The sequence below is a fragment of the Cimex lectularius genome, unplaced genomic scaffold, assembly GCF_000648675.2.
Source record: "Cimex lectularius strain Harlan isolate CLEC.00 unplaced genomic scaffold, Clec_2.1 scaffold185, whole genome shotgun sequence".
Classification (NCBI taxonomy): domain Eukaryota; kingdom Metazoa; phylum Arthropoda; class Insecta; order Hemiptera; family Cimicidae; genus Cimex; species Cimex lectularius.
Window position 1 is genome coordinate 327,633 of NW_019392756.1, and position 26,511 is coordinate 354,143.

General features: G+C 36.4%; 2 protein-coding genes across 10 annotated transcripts in view; one reads left to right on the plus strand and one right to left on the minus strand.

The window, feature by feature from the left end:
- Nucleotides 1–26,234, minus strand: part of LOC106663124 (contactin-associated protein like 5-1) — a 33,497-nt gene extending 7,263 nt beyond the window's left edge. For 4 of the 9 annotated variants that reach the window (XR_001339998.2, XM_014387711.2, XM_024227311.1 and 1 more), the window contains exons 1-20: nt 26,000–26,230; nt 16,315–16,423; nt 14,536–14,703; nt 14,262–14,478; nt 14,016–14,200; nt 8,119–8,286; nt 7,817–7,985; nt 7,636–7,751; nt 6,552–6,658; nt 5,852–6,478; nt 5,682–5,789; nt 5,481–5,622; nt 5,195–5,425; nt 4,960–5,135; nt 3,427–3,661; nt 3,174–3,368; nt 2,948–3,121; nt 2,666–2,891; nt 2,356–2,603; nt 36–311 (exon numbers count right to left, since the gene is read on the minus strand). Coding sequence is in view for 6 of the 9 variants with exons in the window: in XM_014387711.2 (XP_014243197.1) it covers nt 36–311; nt 2,356–2,603; nt 2,666–2,891; nt 2,948–3,121; nt 3,174–3,368; nt 3,427–3,661; nt 4,960–5,135; nt 5,195–5,425; nt 5,481–5,622; nt 5,682–5,789; nt 5,852–6,478; nt 6,552–6,658; nt 7,636–7,751; nt 7,817–7,985; nt 8,119–8,286; nt 14,016–14,200; nt 14,262–14,478; nt 14,536–14,703; nt 16,315–16,414 (3,868 nt within the window). In the remaining 3 variants the exon portion in view is untranslated. Of the gene's footprint in view, nt 1–35; nt 312–2,355; nt 2,604–2,665; nt 2,892–2,947; nt 3,122–3,173; nt 3,369–3,426; nt 3,662–4,959; nt 5,136–5,194; nt 5,426–5,480; nt 5,623–5,681; nt 5,790–5,851; nt 6,479–6,551; nt 6,659–7,635; nt 7,752–7,816; nt 7,986–8,118; nt 8,287–14,015; nt 14,201–14,261; nt 14,479–14,535; nt 14,704–16,314; nt 16,432–25,999 lie in introns of all 9 variants that reach the window. The other 5 variants (XR_001339997.2, XR_001339999.2, XM_014387710.2 and 2 more) reach the window with 5 other exon arrangements.
- Nucleotides 8,926–10,947, plus strand: LOC106663125 (serine/threonine-protein kinase greatwall). Its single transcript, XM_014387715.2, has one exon. It carries the CDS (start codon nt 9,156–9,158, stop codon nt 10,872–10,874), a length of 1,719 nt encoding a protein of 572 aa, XP_014243201.1. The 5' UTR covers nt 8,926–9,155; the 3' UTR covers nt 10,875–10,947.
- Nucleotides 26,235–26,511: the final 277 nt, after the last annotated feature.

Here is a 26,511-nt window from a genome sequence, read left to right on the forward strand (position 1 = left end):
CACAGACGTTGATGATTCTTCATCAAAAAACTCACCGTGGTAGTCGACGCTCACGTTGTGAATCAAGTCACCCGAATTGAAGCAGAAAACGACCCTACTTTCGTTTTTAATGTACAGCTGGATGAAATTGTTCAAATGGTCGTTTGCGTGAAGAATAAGCGAATGGTTGTCGTACGTCCTGATATTGAGGAGGATCGTCTCTTGCAGGAGGTTTTTGAACGTCGACTTATCCGTTTCGTTTGCCATCGAGAGGAAATTTTTGCTCACATGCGGCTCCCTCAATACTTGTGTTATTCCATTTTCATTTATGTCTAAATAAAGAAAAACAAGAGATACAAGATAAATACAAAATATTAAAACTAGTCAAGTTAATGATTAAAAACTATTTTATATGTTTACAGGCCAACACTCTTTATACACAGCCAAGGCAAAACACAAAGGAAGGCTTTTTGCTAAAAAGTGACCTGTGTGTCAACTAGGTACGGCTTATTCTGAGTCTGGCGAGTATATTTACCTCTACTCAGATCAAGAAATGTTTTTAAATCAACTGACCTACACGCTCTTTATACAGAGCCAAGGCAAAAACAAAGGAAGGGTTTTGCTAAAAAATGACCTGTGTGTCAACTAGGTACGGCTTATTCTGAGTCTGGTGAGTACATTTACCTCTACTCTGATCAAGAAATGTTTTTATATCAACTGACCTTTACGCTCTTTATACAGAGTCATGGAAAAACACATAGGAAGGCTTTTGCTAAAAAGTGACCTGTGTGTCAACTAGGTACGGCTTATTCTGAGTCTGGTGAGGACATTTACCTCTACTCAGATCAAGAAATGTTTTTAAATCAACTGACCTACACGCTCTTTACACAGAGCCAAGGCAAAAACCAGGAAGGCTTTTGCTAAAAAATGACCTGTGTGTCAACTAGGTATGGCTTATTCTGAGTCTGGTGAATACATTTACTTCTACTCAGATCAAGAACTGTTTTTAAATCAACTGACCTACACGCTCTTTATACAGAGCCAAGGCAAAACACACAGGAAGGCTTTTGACCTGTGGTCAACTAAGTAAGGTTTATTATGCTTCTGGTAGGACATATCTGCTTCAACTCATGTTCTCCTCAAACGTTTGTTATGATCTTCTATGCAGATGATCCAACAGTGCTGAAATTCTTGGATACCCTTTCATGGATCAACTATGTATGACCTATTCTGAGTTTAGTTTAAAAAAATGCTTAGTCAAAACACACTGGCAAGCTTTTACTCAAAACAAGGGCATCCCTCTGTGAACTTTATACGGCCTATTCTTAATCAGGTCAAAATAATGCATCTTTCCTGATTCAGCTTCTCTTGCACCTTGATACTCATGATCTTTCTTCAAAGCTGGCCCAACAATGCTGAAATTTTTGGATGTTTTTGAATTTTATGTATATAATACATGGGTAAACCACGTATGACCTATTCTGAGTCTAGTTAAAATAAATCCAATGCTCTGACGCAAGTTATCTTGGAATCACAAACGAGCAACTTAGAAAAAATGATGCTGTTACCAAGGATTATTTTTACGTCTACTACGAAGATCTTTATGCAGCCATGTCAAAACACTCAGGTAGGTGTTAGCTCAAAAGAAGGCCTTCTATGTCAACAGTCAATATGCCTATTCTATTTGGGTGAAGATAACGACTCTTTCCTAACCCAGGTTCTCCTGGAACTTGACATTCATGATCTTTTCTGCGACTCTGGCCAAACATTACTGAAATTACAATTAATTAAGGTGTTTAGTTGAGATAAAAAAGTCAATGGCCCGAGTGGGATTCGAACCCATGACCTTCGGCTAGATACGCCGTTACTCTACCACTTGAGCTATCGTGCCTTCGATAGACTCGGACACCAACTTCCTATCTCAACTCCACCTTTTGAATTTTCCCTCGTTTTTGCCATTTTTCAAAAGGTGGGGTTGAGATGGGAAGTTTGTGTCCTAGTGGATCAAGGTCACGATAGCTCAAATGGTAGAGTAACGGCGTATATAGCCGAAGGTCGTTGGTTCGAATCCCGCTCGTGCCATTGACTTTTTTATCTCAAGTAAAAACCTTAATTAATTGTAATATATTAATTGGTCAAGCGGACCACGAAATTAGTGCATTTACTGAAATTCTTGGATATACTTGACTTTTTTTTGTATATTATACATGGATAAACCACGTATGGCCTATTGTCGTTTATACGTATTAAAATATATTTGGGGATAGATTGTCAATATTTTTTGTATTTGGCAATTTTTAGTGGTTAGCACTTATCTGGATGATCAATGAACATTCATTATAACACTTATGATTTAAAATTTTAAAAAATGCGTACTCGTTTCGCAGAAAGTTCCGATGTACGCCCATGAGTTCTCACAAACGCACTGGAACGTGCTCCAAAGCTCTTTACACTTTGCGCCATTTTTGCAAGGATTCGGGTAGCAGGACGGCTTGCAGTCTTGTATTATCTCAGAAAGGTGCACCGACATGTAGGAATATATGTCGAGGATCTCGCCGTTGACGACCAAACCCCTGAAACAACCTATAAGGCCTTGTTTCACCGATCTCTCCACAAGAAGTTCTCTGTAAAAAGAAAGAAAAAATCAAATGAAAATGTAATTTTAATTGTTAATACAAAGACCTACTCGGTTGCTCCGCCGATGAACATGCTACCTTCGAACGGGCCGAATTCCTCGTCAGGCAAAAGATCCACCATTTGATAATCCGTATTTATCATAAACCTAACGTGATGCTCGTTGTAATCTATCCATATTTTCTGCCATTCACCGCTGTTAAGCTTCCTCTGAGATTTTACAGCCAATTCACGAGAATTTCCAGTGTTTAGTGTAAAATTGAATGTAAGTTGAAAATCTTAAACAAATATAAGTAAATATTTTTTTAAATTTAAAGTTTTTTTTTTAAGTTACCACTTGTAAGTGCCACCATGAAGGATGGATGATGCGGTCTTATCGGCGGTTGATACAGGAGAATAGCTTTTTCCCCTGTGGTTCTGAAACTAAAAGCAATGTCCCCTTTGCGCCACCCCGGGACTTCTATGTAAGACTGGCTCGTTGTAAATGTCACAACGTATTTCTGCGTATCTTGAAAAACAATTAGATGAGCGGAACAATTTGGTCGAAAATGCGTACATACTTGTTTCGACGCATTCCAATGGGCCTAGGGTGATCCTTCCGAGCGCGTCTTCTTCTAGATCAGTCTGTTGGAGGAACACCATTTGAGTGATACCGAGAGAATTGGGAGAGATGTAATAACCATCGTCTGACAGCCATTTCGCCTCGGATATGTCGCAGTTGCACGACTGTTCCGTACTCACGCATGTTCTATTTTCTAAAATCAAAACGAGGTCAATAGAACAAAAGTTAAAATCAAAACAGTTATAACTTGCCTGCACAAGTGCAAGAGCCTCGTTTTACATTTCCGAGGTAGTCTACAGTCCCGTTATTCGCCGCTGCTACAAACCAAGTTGCAGAATGAAGTTCAAGTGGCGCTTTGTAACAATCATACTTGATGTACTGAGAACAGTAAAGCGAATGAGATATCAGCTCCTGGAGCATCTCGGATGTAAACTCTCTGTACATAATCTGAAAGCTGAAGTCACTTTCAGACGCACTTCGCACATCCTGCAGGAAAAAAGAACTAGTAGCACTCATCATAAAACATTCATTTGGTTCAAAAATAGGCGTGTGAGTATCAGCTGGATATGACCTATTCTGAATCTAGTAAGAACAAATCCTCTTCTCCAATTACTTCTCTAAGAGTAGTTGATACCACCCTCCCTGCAAATTTGGCCCAACAATGCTGAAATTCTTGGCTTTACTTTAATTTAATGATGTATAATACACATGGGTCAACCAAGCATGCTGGTGGCTACCTGCAGTTACCATGGTATCCGCTAGGTGTCACTACCAGTTCTGGAACGGTCTCATCCTCCACTCTGCAGCAGTTCAGAGTAGAGCCATTTTGCACTGACTTCAGACTTGTCTATTTGATGAGCTCTCGCCAATCACTAATGAAGCACCGACGACATTAAGGGTACTCGTAGCATTAACCTCAAACTCGCCTTCTCAACACAGCCTGCTTGGCTATTGGCCAACAGTTGCACTTAGCTACCTGCTGCACCAGAGTCCCTTCAACAGCTGCAGAGTCAACTGGCTCATGACCCTGGACGTCAGCCAACGGTTCTCTCGGTCACAGACTACAACCAACGGCGCACACAAACACACACACATGGTCCCAGTCTCATCCATTGTCTCAACACTACAAAACAACACCGGCCCTCATCAGAGCCACCAAAACTCCCAGTCACTAAACATACCATATTCTGATTCTAGATAAGAAAAATCCTACAGCTCGTATTCTCTGAGAGGGAAAAATTATACGAGTACTCTTCTCTTTCAAAAATTGGAACAATGAATTTGTACTTCATTGCTGTGATCAAGGTTTGTTTTTATGTCGACTGGCCTACACGTTCTTTATACAGAGCCAAGGCCAAATCAAAATGAATTTGGTTCAAAAATAGGTATCTGGGCATCAACTTGATTCGGCCTATTCTGATTCTGGTAAGGACAAATAATCTTTTCTTCTATCAGGTTCTCTGAGAGCATTTAATACGATATTCCCTGGAACCTTGCCCAGCGATGCTGAAATTCTTGGATATACTTTTATTTTATGACATGTAATATACATGGGTCAACCATGTATGACCTATACTGAGTCTAGTTTTTATGACAAGCTCTTAGAGAGCTTTTGATAATATCCTCACTGCAAATCAAGGCAAAGAGACTTTTGAACTTTAAAAAGTTTTAGGTTTGTGCGAATTTTCTGGAATATAGAGACACGATAAGCTTAAACTCTGTGCCAGCGGTTAAACCAGTAAATAATAACTTAAATATGTTTTAGTAAAGTACTAAGAACTTACCACTTGGCTTGGTAAGTTGTGCTCTACAATAGTTTTCGTTGAATCTTCAAAAGACTGAAATTCGCATTTAACATGTGCCGGAGGAAATCTTCCATTGCCGTCGATATCAATTAAATAAACATCAGGCTTTGTATAGCCCAAGAGGGCGAGCTCTTCACATGTCTTTCTAAATTTGGCTGTATACATTTATAATTAGTATGAATGGTTAATTTTTTTTAAATAATATAAATCATACCGAAATGACAGTTTTTTCCGATGTATCCTGTGTCTTTGCAATCGCACGTAAGCCGGTCGTCTTTCACGGAACACTTACCGTTGTGTTCACAAGCGTTGGGCCTTTTACAAGGGTCGACGAGTTCGCAGTTGTCAAGGGACACCTCGCCGGTCGTGCGTTTCGAGAGAACAACGAGCCTCGGCTCGACAAACTCTCTGTTAATGAAGACTTCGCGCAAACAGCCGACAAAACCTAAAAAATCCTGTTAAATGAAGGTTTTCGGGCTAAACCGATATACCGAACTTACCCACACTTGCCTTGCCGCCAGGGTATGCGCTTCCAATTACAATTTTATCTCCGAGTAAAATCTGTTCTGTTATCTTCATCTTTTGCCTTGGTTTCTTTCCGACAGTCAGTGCAACTTCGCCTTTCAAATATAAAACTTCTACCTGGCACCAAAATATCAATAAAACTTTTCTTATAATAAAAAATAAATAGAAATACATACAGAATGCCAGACGTTTTTCGTTTCCACCTTGACGCTTAAAAGATATGTGACATTTTTCATAGAGTCAGGAACTAATTCAAATCTCAGCTCATCGTTGACTATTTTTAGCTAAAAATTTTCAAAATTTGTTGAACATTTTCTTATATTTTTATTTTAAATTGTAACTTTACCTCCCACCATCCTGGTTTTTTTTCTGACATGACAGCCGATGCGGCAATGACAGCAGCATTTTTATTCGATTTGTACTCAAACTGCAAGTGAAGAAATTCACGACTGGCTACTTTCCATGCAAAATTGCTCGATGAGAAAGGAAAAGTCATCGGAATGACATCGACGTCAACTTCGGCGAACAACGGCTCCAGGACACCGATGTAATGCACTTTATGACTTGTCTTGTTAAGCTCGTACAGGATGGATGCATCATTGTAAAAGACGTATTTGAGCGAGCCGATGAAATTATTGACTGAGTACAATCCCTTGTTTTTGTTCAGCTCTGTTCCACCGCCTATGTTGATTTCTGGGTCGATGTACAAATGCCTATTACTACCTGGCAACTTCATCTCGGCGACTGTGTCGTCAAGGTAGATTGTGACGGTTGAGTTGACATGCAGCAGGGTCAAATTGTGCCATTTGTTGTCGGTCAGATGAGAGCCCATTCTCTTAACAACTGCACCATATCCGAGATCAATGTCGACTATTATCGTCGAGTTGAGCAAAGAAATCCCTATGTAGTGGCGATAAGGAGGATATATGTTTTCACCACTTGCATAAAAAAGCGCTGAATCATCAAATCTTGTCTTTAAAAACGAAAAAAAAAATTTATACATTATAATACAAACCATATTTATAAATATTAAATATATAACTTACTTTAAAATGTAAACTTATTCTATTTACACTAGAGTGGACTCGATCTTTCCAGTCATAGACTCGGTATGATACAAATGAAAAGCCTCTTAGTGTAAGTATCGTGGCAGCTAGAAAAAAAATCTTAGTTAAATAAACAACAATCAGTGAATTGATTGATTGATGATTGATTGATATTGTCAGTCCAGGGTCAGCCATAACATTTTTCCTAATACCACTCAATTAGGGTGGAGGGGGTACTCAATATTTCTCAATCATCCTTTACACTGTGCATTCACACTAATAAATACTTTCACTCTCAATATTCACAAAATGAGATACCTATCAGCAATAATAATAAATTATTTGGAGATCGTGAGATGTGGTCCGCATCTCACGATCTCCAAATAATCATTAGCTAACGGTCATTAAACCCCACACAATAATAATAAAATAAAATAGCTGTTTTCTAAAAAAAAACTCGCTGCTCAGGTACAATTCTCATATTGGGTGGTCTTCCTACACACTCTCTATATAGAGCCAAGCATTGACACTCTTTAATTAAGGGGGAAGCATTGAAATTTCTCTTGGCCCAAAAGTGACTGTGGGTCAACTTAGGCCTATTCTTAATTGGGTTAGGATCTTCCAGGTTTTAGATCCTCCAAGGGCCACCCATCAACCTTTCTCTTGATACTTAGAAGCTTCTATGCCAAATGCTATTTCCTTTTGATCACGTGGTGGCCACCTGTGGTTAAGTTATACACTAGGTGTTACCATTGTCTCAACAATGGTCTCAACTTCAGTGATGCAGACAATGATCTTGCAGCTGAGGGGTTCAACCTGATCACATCAACCTCAAACTTGCTGATAAGGTCTCGCCTATCACTAATGGAGCAAGCCTTCAGCACTAGCTACAAGGGTATTACTACTTTGACCAACAGCTCCACCCATAACACCAGCTCTTTTTCAGGACTGCCAAAAACACCAGTTACTTGATTTTTAGCTTCAGAGGGCTGGAGGTTGGGGTTCTTTGCCTTAGCTGCCTTTTTTGAATTTTTGTTCCCTCCGGACCTATCGCAGACAGCAGTTTAAAAAAAGAAAAACTTACTGTATATATCACATTGTTCTCCTTCATAGTATGTGCCGAAGCAATCGCATGATAAATGATTGTAATGATTAATACATTTGCTACCAACGAAGCACAAATTTTCTCTCGTCCTGCATCTAAAATTCAGACAAAATTTAAATTTTATATCATTAAATGATCAAAATTATTTTATTAGTCAAACTTGTCAATGCATCCTTCGAGGACATTATCGTGTTTCGTGGCTATGAGTGGGATTATCGCAGTGAGCGAGGAAACATTTTTACCAGCGCTTAGCCTCACGTCTTTGATGCAACCGACAAACGATTCGATAATGTACTTCACACCGTGGAGTTTCTCTTCCGGGCTCAGTCCTGTCGTAAATTATTAGACTTAAAGTGAAAAAATAATTATTCCAAATATAAAATAACATTGCTAATTTTTTTAAAACAATTTTTAACTGATGTTTAGGCACTAGAATGGAATTTTTGTACCTTGTGTACCAACCTCCAATGAGAACGACTGATGTTAAATCTTTTGTAACTCCGTAGTTCTTGGATTTGTGGAAACCCTGGATTTTGTCCTCTCCAGACTGGTCGTCCACCGTGGCTTTCAGTCTTCCCTGCTCGAGGTCGATAGTCACAGTCACGCTGTGCCACCTGTCACGGTTTAGACCTGAAAACAGTCAATTATATTAAAATTAAGTTATAGAAATGCACGATGCACGAGTGATGCAGACAATGATCTTGCAGCTCAGGGGCTCAACCTGATCACCTCAACCTCAAACTTGCTGACAAGGTCTCGCCTATCACTAATGGAGCAAGCCTTCAGCACTAGCTACAAGGGTATTACAACAAGGGTAAACAAAAATATTAACATTTCGATATTAAAGTTGTTTTCAGTTGGAAATATGACACCTGACGATGTTTAGCAACTTAAAATTTTATAATGTTTATGAATATAACAAAAATTGGTTTATTATATTTCAAAGAAACGATTTTAAAGAAATATTTAATTCTTTTTTTAAAATTATTTAGAGTTCGTGAGATGCAATCTGGTGTCATGTAGGTTTAGAAAAACATTTTCTTTATCTTATTATCTTTATCTTTATGATCAACATTTTTTTCTAAACTTACATCACACCACCCCGCATCTCACGAACTCTAAATAATCGTTAATTAACGGACACTGAATACTACACTTTTTTTTAAATAAAGGAACCAATTTAAACGTAAGTCAATGACGTAATAGGCATGGCAGCAATGACGTCACGAATTGGTCGACCGTTAAAATCAAAATCAAACCGGCGAACTTATAACCTGACGTTAAAATAACCGGTAACAGTTTGAATGCCTGTCCCTTCATGATTTTTTAAAAACTGTTTAAAAGTTTTATGTTATTAAGTTAGTTATCGCTTGTATTGGCGTTTTAACGTTTATTTAACGCAAAATATTCTTTTGGAGAGTGTTTTTATTAAGTTTTTGTGAGGAGGGATGGGAGTATTAACGGAATGTGATTTTGTTTAAAAATTAAAATATTTTATTATGGATCCCAACGAGTCGACGGACTCGTACACATGCAGGCTGCCGAATATCGAAGATTTTAAAATCCTCAAGCCTATAAGTCGTGGGGCGTACGGCAAGGTGTTCCTCGGACAGAAAAATGATAAACCGGACAAGTATTATGCAATAAAAGTGATGAAAAAAAGCGAGATGATAAATAAAAACATGGTCCATCAAGTGAACAGGGAAAGAAACGCGTTGGCCCTGTCGCGAAGTCCCTACTGCGTCCAGCTATTTTATTCACTTCAGAGTTCCTCTTGTGTCTACCTCGTCATGGAATATCTGATAGGCGGGGATTTGAAGTCCTTGCTAAGCATGTCCGGCTTTTTCAACGAATTTGTCGCCACGTTTTACATAGCGGAGGTTGCCCTCGCTCTCGAGTACCTACATAAGCATGGGATCATCCATCGAGACATAAAGCCAGACAATATGCTGTTGACCGCTCAAGGCCATGTCAGGTTGACAGACTTCGGCTTGAGCCGTATCAGCGTACTGAGGGATTTGGAAATCGAAGACCTTGTTAACATATCGCCGAATATTGTCAACAAAAGAACCCCTGGGCAGATTTTATCGTTGACTTCACACCTGTCCTTTGGCTCCTGCGAACAGATAAAGTGCACGCCTGAAATGAACAAGAGCAGGGAACTTTCCGAAACACCTGTTTTGCCGTGTCGAAGCTTAAGCACGTCCAGGAGGCCGAACGCTCTGTCATTCGGCAGCCACGTCGATCAGAACAGTTCCGTCGAGTCAACATTTTTCACATGTTCTTCTTATTCAAACAGCCGTGGGACAAGCGAATTGTCAGACAATAACGAACATTCATATCTGAGCAGGTCGAACAATGAAAACATGCAGCCCTTATTGATCCAAAAATTAAAGAACGCCCCTTGTAGTACTGGTATATCGCAGGAGTTGGATATTCTAGACTTGTCCGATATCGATCCGTTAGGAACGCCCAACAGATTTTCTAAAAGGAGTCTTAAAGAAGAAAGTCCTTTGAGAGGGGTACTGAAGAGTAAAAGTCTCTCTGCGGCAAAAGAGAGACCAGTAGTCATGATGTCGACACCAGTTTCTGCAGTGAAAAGATTCAAACCTGATAGTTATAATGTTTTAAAGAAAACCAGGTTCAATCTCGACTACAACCTTGAACGTGATGATTCTAGAATGGCTGAGTTGTCGATGAGCCCTATAGTTACGCCGAGCGTGAAGAATGTCGCATTCAAAACGCCAAAATCCGTGAGGAAGGGTAAACTGCAGAGTTCGAATATTAGAATCCTCGGGACTCCGGATTACCTCGCCCCCGAGCTTCTTCTGAAGCAGGAATACGGCAATAAAGTCGACTGGTGGGCTCTCGGCGTGTGCATGTACGAATTCATGACTGGAGTTCTCCCTTTCAACGACGACACCCTCCAGCTCGTCTTCGCGAATATACTCAATCGGCAGTTGGACTGGCCCGAGGGAGAAGAGGCGCTCACAGATGACGCCCGCGAAGGCATAGAGGCTCTTCTCACCCTCGACCCGAACGCAAGACCGAACGGTGAAGAACTAAAGCGCTTTTCAATTTTCAAAAACATCAACTGGGATAATCTCTACGAGAGTGAAGCGCCTTTCATACCACAGCCTGACAACGATATGGACACGACATATTTTTCAGCTCGCAACAATCTTCAAAATCTCAAGGTCTCAGCATTTGATCTTTAAGTATTACTATAATGAAAATAGTGTAAATATTCTTAATTGTAAACTGTATAAAATAAATGCATTTAAAAATAAAAAACAATAAGTATTTTTTTAATTTAGTCATTAAATTTAGCTATAGTTTTGGTCATTTCTGATCATTTTTGACTACCAATCTTTACCGTTTTAGTCTGTCAGATGCATTATGGCTTTTCACCAACTTCAGTTCTACCCACAGACTAGATTAAAAGTAAAATAATTCCTAAAAACTTTATTATTATAAATTGATTGTTTTTATGTAATTAATTTTCTTTAATAGCTTGTTTTTATAATTTATGATTATTTAGAGATCGTGAGATGGGGTCTGGTGTCATGTAGATTTAGAAACATTTTCTTTATTGTGCAAACATTTTGATGTTTATTGAGAGTGTCTTCAGATTTATAAACATTGTTTAAATTTTACAAAGACATGTAAGATGTGAAAATGAGTTTATACAATGATGGACACAATATATAAATTTTAATCAGAGTATTTGTACTCACTTGTAACAAATAAAACCGATGTAATTTACAGAAACCAATTGTATAAATTGTCAGGCAACTTTCATCGGAATTACATCCCAATATCTGGATAAGAGGGTAAAACAACTTATCCATGATTGCAAAAAAAAAAAAAAAACCCCAAAAAATCCTACAGCTCTGGCTACCCACCATTTTGAACACCAACACAATTTTGATTTCAACCATCCAAAAATATTAAACACAGAACAAGAGTACTACGATAAATTAAATTCGATATCGATATCATACAACACAAAACATATAATACAACATATAAAATCACTCCACACATCAAACAATTCTACATAGTCTAAATCCCCAACAATTTATCCCCTTTCCCTAATAATCCTGAAAGGCTAACTAGACCCGAACAAAACAATTACCCTTTTTTTCCATTGTCGGTCCATTTCACCTCACAGAAGTCGACTCCTCATAGAAAAATCAATTTCTATCTCTACTTCCTTCCCCACTCCTTCAAAACCAAACAAATAAACAAAACAACAATCTCACTAATACACTCAACACAACACACAACCGTGACACATCTACACAGAAAACATGCTTTGAGAGAGTATAAAACTCTGATTAAATATGGGTGATTAGTGACCGTTAATTGATAATTATTCAGAAATCGTGAGATGCGGTCTGGTGTGATGTAGGTTTCAGAAAAACATTTTCTTTATCGTGCCAACGTTTCGATCTTTATTGAGATCATCTTCAGGGCCTGGGATTTACAAACATTGTTTACATTTAACAAATGCATTTACAATGTGGAAAAGTGAATTTATACAATGCAAAATATATTTTCTTTTATATATTTAAACAAAGTATTTCTACTCACTCAAAGTGTTTGTCTTCTGTGTAATTGTGTCATTCTTGCGTATCGTGTTGAGAGTGCCAGTGAGATTTTGCTGTTTTATGTTTATATACTTTGGATTTTGAAGGGGTGGGGAAGGAAGTCGGTATAGAAAAGACATTTTTGTATAAGGTGTCGGCTTCTTTGAGGTGAAAAGAGCCAATGAAGGGAAACAATGTGTTGGTAATGATTCGGCCAGATTATCCTTTCAGGATATAGAAAGGGATAAATAGGAAAAGGAAAGCTAAATTGTTGGACAATTAGACTATGAAAAATATTTAATGTATGGAATGTAATGTAATGATATATGCATGTTATCTATATTGAATTTGATTAATGATATTGGCATAGCTGCATAATTGATGCTGTGTTTATCTCTGTTGATATAAACCATTTTTAAGAAATTATGTTTATGTTTGTTTTGTTCTGTATGTAATATTTTTGGATTTTTGGAGTCGAAATTGTTTTGGTGTTCAAAATGGTGGGTAGCGAGTGCTGTAGGATTTTGCTTGAGTTTTTTGCAATCATAGATATGTTGCTTTACTCTCTCGTCCAGGTATTGGGATGTAAGACCGATGTAAGTTGCCAGACAGTTTGAACAGTTGATCTTGTAGATTTATTTGTTATTGGTGTGGAATCTTTAATTTTGGAAAAAAGTTTGGATTGTTTTATAATTTTCTAAAGCTATTTTGAAGTTATCGGACGAGATAAATGTGTTTTAATTTATGTGATAGGCCTTGAATAAATGGCATGGAAATGTATGCTGTTTTTTTGTATTTGATAGACTTAATGTAGTATTATTAGTAATAGTGGATGGTGTTAGTGTTGAGTCATAGTTGTTGATTATTCTTTTAATGATGTGTTTAGGGTAGAGATTGTTATGGAGGATCTGTTTGTATATCGTTATGTTCTTGTGGTGAAATGATTCATGGCTTAGGGTAATCATTCTGTCAATTCACTTTTCCACATCCTAAATGCATTTGTTAAATGTAAACAATGTTTGTAAATCCCAGGCCCTGAAGATGATCTCAATAAAGATCAAAATGTTGGCACGATAAAGAAAATGTTTTTTCTGAAACCTACATCACACCAGACCGCATCTCACGATTTCTGAATAACTCTGATTAAACCTAAAATTTCTATGTGTACTTCATTGTATAAATTAATTTTCACATCTTACATGTATTTGTATAATTTAAACAATCTTTATGAATACCAGCCCTGAAGATGATTTCAATAAAGATTGAAATGTTGGTATGATAAAGAAAATGTTTTTCTAACCTCACATCACACCAGACCCTACCTCACGATCTGTAAATAATCATTAATTAACAGTCAATAAATATTTATCATATATATTTATCGTTTATTTTTTATCTTATTATTTCAGGGGACTGCAGTGGCTGAGTGGTTAGGATGTCTTTTTAATTTATATGGCTTTTTAATTTAAAATGGTATTAAATATGTAAAATGGTTTGACTCCTCATCCTTGACACCCAACAGGTAGGACTTTAAGATAGGAATTGTTTTTTTGTTTATTCCTTCAGTTGCTTCCAACTCTTGTGTCTAGACTTAAGAGCCAAACCACTTTACAATACCTTTTTCATTCTCAATAAAAAAATGAAAAAAACATGTACTGTGCTTAGATTCGTACCCAGAACCGCCCTACACCCTAACGCTTTCGGCCACCGCAGTCCCAAAGATCATACTTCCGCATAATAGTTAAAGCTAGATGAAAAGAACAATACCTTCACCAACTATCATGGATGTGGAATGTTTGCCGAAGACATGGACGACTTTCAACTGGCCTTTTTCAACAATGACGTACAAAGCGTAAGGATTTAGTCCAGGAGGCCTGTCTTTGATGCTGTGATAGACCAAAAGTCCATGTGGCAGTCGTGTCCGGAATTGAAAAGATATTTCTCTGCTCATTCTGAAAAAAAAAAAAAAAAGTATCAGAGAGAAATCAGATTTTTATTATGACAAAATAATACCTCAATTGGAATTCGGTGATCCTGTTTCCATCTAACTGTATAAACGCGTTGCTTTTGGCCATCATGAATACTTCTTGGTAGCCCGTTTCCGCGAACGTCAGCTTCGCGCCTCGCTCGTCGTAAGGCGCAGGCGGGATCGTGGTCGTCTTTGGGACCCTGAGGATTTCCGGTTTGTCCGTTGTTACGTTTCTCGGCCTCAAGTTCGGTGGGAGAGTGTCTGCGAATAAAACGACAGTCGTGAAAATGAAACGAACCGATCGCCGGTTAAACCTACGCTGCCCTCCTATGCAGTAATGAAGACATTCAGCTTCCGAGTTGAACACATTCTCCCCCTTGCAACCCCCGTAAATGAACGTCCGGCAGGCTTGTATCGTCTGGTTGAAGTACCATTTTGGACTCCAGTCTGTGCAAGGTCCTCTAATTACAACACCATTACATCTATCTGCAAAAAAAATTTAACACAACATTAATTCAGGTCTAAACTATGTTTATGTATTGCTTCTAAATTACTCCCTCTCCTTGGCCTGGTACACTAAATACATGAGAGCTTTTCTGTGATCCGGTCCACTAATGCTATAACTTTCTTTTAATATATATATTTTTTTAAATTGTATTTTTGTATCAGGAGTGGTTGAGTCTGGACATTGGGACATCCCGACCTTAGCCACCTCGTCTGTCTTTTTGTTACTCCCAACCAAAAATTCAATGTTTATACATACTACAATTAATTAAGGTTTTTAGTTGAGATAAAAAAGTCAATGGCACGAGCGGGATTCGAACCCACGATCTTCGGCTTGATACGGATAGAATCCCGCTCGTGCCATTGACTTTTTATCTCAACTAAAAACCGTAATTAATTGTAATATATTAAATTGGTCAAGCAGACCACGAAATTAGTGAAGTTAATATATACTACCAACTTACTATTTTTTTCTCTAGAGAAAGTTTTATGATTATTATTATAAGGTTTAAATGTTTAAAATCACAGTGCACCTTAAGCTGAGGCTGGAATTTAAGCAAATTGTAAATAAAAGTAATTTTTTTAAAAATATTTGTTCCCTGAAGACTGAGGCACAGCATGAAATACTATCGATTCATTACTTTTTTTTTCCAATTTAGCAATCTCTCCGAAAGCCATAAATTTCACCAAGGCAAAAAAAACAAAACCTTGTTGAATGTTGTAAAATGTCCTAATGCTACTTTTTATCTTCTGATATAATCCCCAAATGATATTTAAATTAAAATTGACAACGTGAAAAAAAAAGTTTACAAGGCTTTGTTACAGGCCAACGATAATCCCAAGATAAGGCATTCTTGCTTTTCTCACGAACATGTTCAAGGATGTGTAAATTCAAATAAATTGGAATGCGGAACAATAGGACAGCAAAAAAACTGGATCAAAGCTGGTATGCTTATTTTTTTTTTTACTCTTAATTTTAACTAAAAGATATAGATAATAAAAGTTAATAATAATAAAAGTTATAGATATGAAAATTTGAAAAATGGCAAAAAGGAGGCAAAATTCAAAAGGTGGGGTTGAGATGGGAAGTTAGCGTCCGAGTGGATCGAGGTCATTGTAGCTCAAGTGGTAGAGCAGCGGCGTATCTAGCCGAAGATCGTGGGTTCGAATCCCGCTCGTGCCATTGATTTTTTATCTCAACTAAAAACCTTAATTAATTGTAATATTAATTGACCAAGTGGACCACGAAATTGGTGAATTTAGTTATAGATATGAAGATATTAATCTGAGATAAGATGATTTTAATTTAATTATATATGTTTAGTGATCATAATTGACTATTCTTTTTATCTAAGGTCTTAGTTGAGATGAAAAAAGTTAGTGTCAGATGTGTAGTAGCAGGATTCGAACCCACAATCTTCAGCTCAACATGGTGCTGTTCTAACCGCTTGAGCTATCGTGACTTCGAAGTTACAACGTATTGAGCTGAAGGTCATGGGTTCGAATCCCGCTTGTGACACTACTTTTTTCAACTCAACCAAGACCTTAGATAAAAAGAACAATTAATTGAAATTAGTATTAGTAATGACTTACCTTTAGGGGATAAGTTTGGAATGTACGGCATGATCTCCTGAGGCATAGAATCGACGGCCAGCGCGAAAAACAGTCCCAAGCTTACAGTCCACAGCTCCATTTCCTGCGCCTGAAAGACTTAATTAGCTTTAAAAATTGTTTTTGTATCAATTTATTTAAAAAAAAATGCCAAAAAGGAGGAAATTTTATTTGAACATTCGACACCCTGTTTTGATTCAAGAATTTTTAATTTTTTTGTGTCTATAAATCATTGTAGAGACAATCTATGTTCTAATTCGGCCCAATGGTCATCATCAGCATATCAATCATATCCGGCAAGGCGGGCCTTCCGGTCGAGGGATTCGGTGCAAGTGCAAGTCTGTATGACAATTGGAAGATTGGGCTAAGAATTGGCCCTACCGCAATCCATTATTGCCCAACCGAATTGCTCCTTCCTGCTCCGGAGAATCGCTCAAGGTTCATGAATAAAAAATCCCCCCTCGGACCGTCCCTGGTACAAAACGACAATTTTCGGACGGTTCGATTCGACGGAAACGGGGACTTTTTTTGTTGGAAAAACTGGTCGAAACGGTCGGAAGCTCAAAATCCTTTCGAGATATTTCAAACGGAGATCTATCATGGAAAGAAATTCTAAAATCGTACTATAGAATACAGATTAGGTCCTCTGCTATGACCTCTTTGTTTAAAAAAAACAGACTTCAGTTCTGGAAGGCCACTACCAACCAAATATAAACCTCTATCACCTACTTTGACTCTTTGTTTTTTCGACTGGACATTTAGAGTAAATAAAAACAACTCGAGGTCGGAAAATTCCAAGAGCAAAGCATCCGAACTCAGGACTTTTCTGGATTTTCCGAACCCAGGAATTTTTCAAGATCTAATTTTGGGCAAGAACGGCATCTTTTCAAAATGGTAGACAAAAAATTTGAGCTTTTCTACATTGATAATCGTAAAATTTTAACACATTAAAACATTTTTATGCCAATTAATCATTGTATTATTAGCCAGTGTGCAGTGTGGGGTAAATAGAAAACTTACAAGTTTGAAAATTCCGAGTGACGCCTGGATTCGAACACAGGACCTCTTAGTTTACAAAAAGTGACTTTCCTGCACTGAAGACCACTGTCAACCAAATTTTACCCTCTGTCAACTACCGTCTAAATACAAGTATATATTATTATTATTATTATTATATAAAACTGATGTGTTAAAATTTGAAGATTATCAAAATAAGATCGAGAAAAGCTGAAATTTCTCTGACCTCCATTTTGAAAATGTTGCAATTCTCGCCCCAAATAGAGTCCGTTTATATATAAATATAAATGTATATATATTTTTTATTAAACTTTTTTTGTCAATAGTTGGACAGTTTAACGAGAATAGAAACTATTAGTCTGAAAATTCCAAGAGTAAAGCTTGGATTTGAACCCAGCACTTTTTTGGCACAAAAAAAGGTTTTACCACCCTGAAGACTACTGCCAACCAAATCTAAACCTCGATCAGCTTTATTAAACTTTTTTTTAATGGTTAGCCAGTTTTGTATAAATAAAAACTACTAGTCTGAAAATTCCTAGAAGAAAGTCTGGAACCGTACTCAGGATCTCTTTCAGTAAAAAAAAACTTTATCTTACTAACGATCACGGCCTTCTCAATTTCAACCAAAATATAAGTAGATATTTATAAATTTTATAAACATAAAAAATAGCGTTAAAATTGACGGTTATCGAGAAATGCTTAAAATTTTGCCCTCCAGTTTGGACAAACCCAATTCTCGCCCAATTTGGAAACTGTGTACATTTTTTGTTATTGTCAACTTTTTGGTTGTTTGTTTTGGTCAAACGTTAGACAGGTTGCAGTTTAGACTTTAGAGTAAATATAAATTACAAATAGTAGTGAAAAAAAAAGATTTCTTAACAGACTACTCGCCACGTTCATAGACGCCCAGACATCCACTTTTGAACTTATAATTACGTAAAAAACCCATCAAACAACTTTTATTAAAAAAGTCACTGATGATGGTCTATATTAGACCGAAACGAATCTGACAAAATAAATGCCTATTGTCGAAAAGACAATTTACTTCCTACCCATGAACTTATCCAAAAAGAGACTTTTTCCCCGCATAACGACCACAGCCAAATGAATTTCAAAACTTGATCAACTTATAAAACAAAAAGGAGGGCTAATCGTTTATGAAAATCGAAAGAATAATACACATTTTTCGAGATGCGATTTAGTTTTCTTGTCCACCATTTTGAAACGCCATTTTTGCATTAATAAAAGCCCATTTATAAATTCTGTGCAAATTAATTCTTTTGTTAATAGTCAGTGCGTAGTGTGAGACAAATAGAAAACTTACAAGTTAGAAAATTCCCAGAGCCTAGCTCGGATTAGAACACAGGATCGTTTTGTGTAAAAAAAAACCTTCCTAAGATCATTACAAATTAAATTTCAGCTTTATAGCTTATAAATAGAAGTACATATTTAAATTTTATCAACATATAAAACGTGGTGAAAGGTGCGTTCAAAGTAGACGATCATCAAAATATCAAGAAATGCTCAATTTTTTGTCCTCCATTTTGCAAATATGCCATTCTTGCCTAGATGAGTCTTTTTTTAAATTTTTATTCCAATCAATCCATTTTTTAACAGAGTTTATTTTAGAGTAAATGGAAACTACTCGAGGTTAAGAGCCTTCAGGATTCCAAGGACCAAGGATTCAAATACAGGACGTTTTGGCGTAAAAAAAAAACAGGTTTTCCCACTCTAAAGACCACTCCATACTCAAATAATTCTTCAAACAGTTACGTTAACCTTTTTTTCAACAATCAGACAGTTTAGAGTAAATAGAAACTACTCGAGGTGAGAAAATTCCAGGAGCAAAGTCGTGAATCCGAACCCAAAACCTTTTTGGTTCAAACAAGAGACTTTCCAGCCCTAACGGCCGCTACCAATTAAATTTAAACCTCACTCAGCTACTTTAACAGTTTATCAATAGTTGGAAAGTTTAAAGTAAATACAAACTACAAATAGACTGAAAATTACGAAAGCAAAGTCAGTAGGCAAACCAAGAATCTTTCTGATGCTAAAAAAGGATTTTCCCGTCCTTAAATCCCTGCCAAACAAATGTAAATCTCAACCAGCAACTTTAATACTTTTTTCAATAGGTAGACAGTTAAGAGTAAATAGAAACTACAAATAGTTTGAAAATTCCAAAAGGAAAGCCTGAATCCGAACCCAGGGCTTTTTTGATTTCAAAAAAGGGACTTTCCAGCTCTACCTAAATACCAAACACTACCAAACAAATCTAAATCAAGCTACTTTAACCTTTTTATTCAATAGTTGGAAAGTTTAAAGTAAATTGAAAGTATAAGTGGTCTGAAAATTCCAAAAACAAAGCCCGAATCCAAATCCAAGACTTTTTTTGGTGAAAAAAGAGAAGTTCTAGCTCTGCCGACCCACTACTAACCAAATATAAACCTATGTCAGCTACTTTAACATTTTTTCAATAATTGGAAACTTTAAAATAAATTGATCCGAACCAAGGCATTTTTGGGTGCTAAAAAAGTCATTTTTCCCGCCCTAAAGACCACTGCCAACCAAATTTAAATCTCAATCAACCTCGTTAACCCCCTTTTTTCAATTGTTAGACAGTTAAGAGTAAATAGAAACTACAAATAGCCTGAAAATTGCAAAAGCAAAGCGAGAATCCGAATCCAGGCCTTTTTTTGGTTAAAAAAAGAGAATTTCTAGCTCTGCCGACCCACAACAAACCAAATCTAAACCTATATCAGCACTTTAACCTTTTTTCAACAGTTGGACAGTTTAGAGTAAATTGAAACTATAAATAGTCTGAAATTAAAAAAAAGAAAAACTTGATCCGAACCCAGGACGTTTTGGGTTTAAAAAAGTCGTTTTTCCCGCCCTAAAGACCACTGCCAACCAAATTTAAATCTCAATCAGCTACATTAATCCCTTTTTTGATTAGTTACCAGTTAAGAATAAATAGAAGCTAAAAATAGACTGAAAATTTCGAAATCGAAGTCAGGATTCACACCCAGACCATTTTTGTGCTAAAAGAGAAGCTCTGACGACCCACTACCAACCAAATCTAAACCAATATCACCACTAAGTGTCTAAATATAAATATATTTTCGTATTTTATTAACATATAGAATAGTCAAGGTTCGTTAAAAGCGAATCTGTGGACATTTTTTGTCCACCATGTTGAAAAGATTCCATTCTTGCCCAAATTAGTTCCTAGTAAGTCTGAAAATTCCAAGAGGAAAGACAGGATCATCACCCGTGAAATGTTTGTGTTCAAAATGTGATTTTCCCGCCATAACGATCACAGCCAATTAAATTACAGCCTTTAATGAGCTACTAATAATCTAAATATTAACCCGTACATGTTTAGCGGCCATAATTGGCCATATTAATTATTTCAATTAAATATTATTTGATCAAAGTAAAAAACTCAAAGGAGGTTTGAAGTCAAAACTGAAAGAGAGCTGCAAACATTTTTCAGAATGGGAATTTCTTGTCCACCATTTTGAAAAGATGCCGTTCTTGGCAAATTACAGTCCAATTATCATTTTTATTTTTATAATAATCCTCTTTTTCTTCAATAGTTGGACCGTTCTTAACAAGTCTGAAGATTTCAAAAGAAAAGACTGGCTCATCACTCGGGGAATTTTTGAGAACAAAATGAGACTTTCCCGCCATAACTATCACAGCCAATTAAATTACAGCTTTAATCAGGTACAAATTATATAAATATCATTTAATCAACGTATAAAACTCAAAGGAGAGCTGAAATAAAAACCGAAAGAAAGCTGCATACATTTTTCAAAAAGCGAATTTGTTGTCCACCATTTTGAAAAGATGGTCTTGCCCAAATTCGAGCCCGTTTATAATTATTTTGTTTTGATTCAACTTTTTTTTACCAATAGTTGTGCAATTTAGAGTAAAGAAACTACTGGACTGAAAATTAAGCAAGGAAAGCCAAGATCCAAACCCAGGACCTTTTTGTTTGAAAAAAAAAGACTTTCCCGCGATAATAATTACGGCCATAAATTTCAACTTTGATATACTTCTACGTATACGTTTATACTTTATTGGCAAATAAGAGCGACAAGTTGGTTTAAAAGAAGTGATCAAAATAATCCAGTAGGGCAAATGGCTGCGCGCATTTTTCACCCGCCATTTTGAAAAGATCAGACGACAAAACGATTCGAATACAAAAACAACGGTGTCACATTCCCCCGAGATAACACCGTCAAAATTGAAGTGTTTGTACATCGGGGGCGAATATAAATTATAGGCCAGTTAACGGGCAATTAGAATCAATTTAAGTGCGAAACAGTCAGGGGATATTGTCTTTGTTTACTGATTGAATAAACAAGAAGATAAGATTAGACCTTTTATGAATAGGGGGAGACCTGGCCCGTTCCAAGGGGCCTTTTAAACATGAACTGTGACATTACACCAAACCAAAATAGTGAAAAAATAGAATGTTGTATAAAGATAAAGAGAGATTTACATGATTAATGCGACAAAGGAAGGCCCGAAAACTATTTATCTTTTTTTTTAATAAATGCTTTTCGTTTTATCGAAACTGTCAATATTTACACTATTTATCTTTCTTAAAATTGAGTTTATCTTTAGTTTGTACAACATTGAGACGTTTCACTCTTTCCTTCGACGGGACTACCGGAGTTTGCAGAGGGCTTTTTCCGGTCTTATTGTCCTTTTGTTTTTAAGAAACTCGCCCCCGCAGGCGTCGTTCATTCTTTCAACTCCTCCGGCCAATTTAATATTTCGTGTCGGACGGAATAAACACGGATTTAGGCCACCGGGCCTGATTTCCAATTCAAATTTTACCTCGTCCCTCGACTCAGTTCTTCCCCCCAGAACGCAGCCGAGTCGTTACATGTTGGGTTCTTTCCACCTTGCCGGTGACAAAATAAGCACCTGAGCACATGGGAAACTTGCCAAATCCCGTGATAAATCGGCCAAAATCAAACTTTCAACCTTCGAGATGTTTCTACCCAAGAAAAACTAACATAAAACAACGGGAACATGTCCAAACAACATATTGAACTAAGAAGTCAAAATCATCATCATCAACTAAATATATAACAAAAACAAACAAAAACACACGATCGTAACGTGCAGTTCCTGGTTAGGGCGACCGAATTGTATTCGCCAGGATTCTGGTTCCAAATCACAGTACAGCTCGCTTTTATTAAATTTCAAGTGGTAATATCATGTAAAACGTACTTTAAGACCTCCATCATAAACAGCCGGTATGGACATTTTGTATACATCTATTGATCGATCATAGACGCGGGAACTTTCTGCAGATTTCTGCCAGAATGGATCCTATCCTTTTTTTAATGGCTGTAGGTTTTATTTTTCTTCCTTTAAATTAGATTGTCGATATTTCCTTATATATATTTATATAGTTAAGTGGAGCGGCGATCTGAATAAATATTTTCATATGTGGTGCTTAAAATAATGGACGTTTTGTAAATCTCTAATGATATCTGAAGCGTCATAGAGGCAGGAACTTACTGCAGAGTTCTGCCAGAATGGATCCTGTCCTTTTTTTTAATGGCTGTAGGTTTTATTTTTCTTCCTTTAAATAAAAATGTCGACATTTCTTTATATAAATTTATATATTTAAGTGATGCGATCTAAATAAGTATTTTTCATATTTGGTGCTTAAAATAATGGACGTTTTGTAATTCTCTAATGATAGCTGAAGTGTCATAGAGGCAGGAACTTACTGCAGAGTTCTGCCATAATGGATCCTATCCATTTTGAAGGGCCTTAGGTTGTATTTTTCTTCCTTTAAATAAGGTAGTGGATATTTTGTGATATATATCTATGTATTTATGTGGAGCTGTCTAAATAAATAATGTGTGGTGATTAGTGACCGTTAATCGATAATTATTCAGAAATCGTGAGATGCGGTCTGGTGTGATGTAGGTATCAGAAAAACATTTTCTTTATCGTGCCAACGTTTCGATCTTTATTGAGATCATCTTCAGGGCCTGGGATGTACAAACATTGTTTACATTTAACAAATACATTTAGGATGTGGAAAAGTGAATTTATACAATGCTTTTGTTGAATATAAAAAATATATTTTGCATTGTATAAATTCACTTTTCCACATCCTAAATGTATTTGTTAAATCCAGGCTCTGAAGATGATCTCAATAAAGATCGAAACGTTCGCACGATAAAGAAAATGTTTTTCTGAAGCCTACATCACACCAGACCGCATCTCACGATTTCTGAATAATTAAATAAATAATTTTCAAGTTTAGTGCTTATAATAATGGCCATTTTATAGATGTATAATGATAGCTGAAGCGTCATAGAGGCAGGGACTTACTGCAGAGTGCTACCGTAACGGATCCTATCCATAGGATTTTCATAGGATTGTCGATATTTCCTTATATATTTAAATATTTTTCATATTTGATGTTTAAAATAATGGACGTTAGGAAAGGAGGGAATTTACTGCCGAGTTCTGCCATATTAGATCCTATCTATTTTTGAAGGGACTTTGTTAAACATACATATCTATATGTTTAACTGGATATAAATAAATATTTTTCACGTTTGGTGCTTAAAATAAAGGATGTTTTGATAACTCTAATGATCGCTGTAGCGTCGTAGAGGCTGGAACTTACTGCAGAGTTCTGCCACAATGGATCCTATCCATTGCCGGATTTGTAAACATTTCTGTGACCTTACTGCTATTCCTAGGGGACCCTAATCCAAAAACATAGTATTTTTTTCTCTGTCTCATTGTGAACTGACGTATGGTTTTTTTTTTCTACCGTTTTCGTACTTACGATAATAACTTATATAACTTCTTTGTCGCATTTGAATTCTGGTTGTTTGTTATATAATTCAGCTCGGTGTGCACAGTTAGATGTCAATTTATATTTGTAGTTTTCAATAAGTACATCGCTGTACATGAAAAATAAGCGCTTCTAAGTCCTTCCCATGTCTTTCTCCCATCTGATTTCTTATGAAAAATTCACAAGACTCGCCCAGTAGAGATTGTTCACTAACTTGTCAAAATTTTCTACCATGTTTTCTTGTCAGATGTTTTTTCATTGTTCGATGTGTGATTTTTGTGAAGTCGAATCTTTTTTAACCTTATAAACATGAAATGGAGTAAATAGAACGAAGAAGCGCCGTGTGAAATTTAAAAAATATAAATATACACATCATTCATCCCTGATAACTTTCTCAAGTTGGTTTTTGTTTTTCTTCCAGCGGTGAACAAGCGACATCTTCAAATACTCGTTTTATTGAATAATTACTGGTTTTTGCTTTTCTAATAATCAAACGGGTCGAGTCGGTCGAGTACTTAGCCTTGAAGAGAGAAAGAGAGAGAGAGAGAGCGAGAGAAAAAGTAAATATTTTGTACATCGTAAAATTAATTAAGATTTAATTATTTTTCTAATCGATTTAATAGAGCGTTCGAGTGATTTCAACCGTGATAAATTGACACAGGTTGTTTTAAGTGAAAGAGATATTATAGATGAATAAATATTTTTCATATTTTGTGATATTTATATCTATATATTTATGTGGAGCTATCTAAATAAATAATTTTCATGTTTGTTGCTTCAAATAATGGACATTTTGTATACCTCTAATGATCGCTGAAGCGTCATAGAGGCAGGAACTTACTGCAGAGTTCTGCCATAATGGATCCTATCCATTTTAAAGGGCGTTAGGTTGTATTTTTCTTCCTTGAAATTTGCCGATATTCCCTTAAATATATTTATATATTTAAGTGGAGCGATCTGAATAAATATTTTTCATATTTGGTCCTTAAAATAACGGACGTTTTGTATATCAATAATGATCGCGGAAGCGTCGTAGAGACTGGAACTTACTGCAGAGTTCTGCCACAATGGATCCTTCCATTTTGAAGGGCCTTAGGTTGTATTATTCGTCTTTTAATTAAAATAGTCGACATTTTGCGTTATATATCTGTATATTTATGTGGAGCTATCTAAATAAAACATTTTCATGTTTGGTCATAGAGGCAGGAACTTACTGCAAAGTCTTGTCATAATGGAACTTATCCCTTTTTATCGGGTGCATTTTTCTTTGTTTTTATTACTTAATATTATTGATATTTTGTTATGTGTAGCTATATATTTAAGATTATTTTCAAGTTTGATTTTTGATATCTTCGATGTTTCATTTCAATAATTGCTATTATTAGTAGCAAACTACTTTTTAGGTATGAACGATAATTAAAATTTTGTGAATTTTTCAAGGACCCCCTATATAACTCTACAGTGCTAATTTTACTAATATAACTAATAAACATAGCAGCGACAGTCTTTGGATACGAATTGAACTCATATGAAATAGCATGGAAACACAAGTAAACAAATAAAAGGACTTGGCAGGGGTTAAAACCATGATCAATGAAGTTCAAGGGTGGAAAAGACAAGAAAAATGGTTTTAAATGGAAAACTCTTTTTTCTCTTTTAATTGCTAATTTACAATGAAATTGGATTATGGAGTTGTCTACTTTATGCAATAAAAACAATTAATATATCGTTTTGTTTTTTTATTGGAGGAAAATTTCCAGTCGAGTTATGTTTATGATATAACAAATTTAAAAAAAATCGTCCTACCTTTAAAGATGAAAAATCCACAAGACACTACATAACAATTCAAAACTCGAAATTTCCCAACGGCACTGTGTACTTTCGTTTTTTTTTTTTTTTTGAAAATTTCTTCTTCCCCGACTTTTTCCGAAATGTGTCAAACCGGCCCGGAATTGTGACGGACACTAGTTCTCGGACGGATGTCCACCGCCTCCCACTACGACGAAGACGGCGGGGGAGTGAGTACAAATGATGTCATTGACGAAGACGAGTTGACACTAGGAGGGGTACCAAGATGGTAATTCACGTCTGCCCTATCGCTCCGTTCGCACCCGGACACGAAGTACTTCAACTTGTGATTTTTCCCATTTTGTATTTATTGACACTATCGACAAAATAATCCCTTTGACACCCGCCTGCACGGCCTGCATTAGACACAAATAATTTTTTTTTTCATTTGTTAAGCCGAAGGATTTTTCGACCATTTTTGATCACTGCCAAGTTCTTTTATTGGTTTGCTTATGCTTACGTGCTCCTTT

What these genes read in the sequence shown, in the direction of transcription:
- LOC106663125 (XM_014387715.2), top strand. Translation starts at nt 9,156, where the DNA reads ATGGATCCCAACGAGTCGACGGACTCGTACACATGCAGGCTGCCGAAT.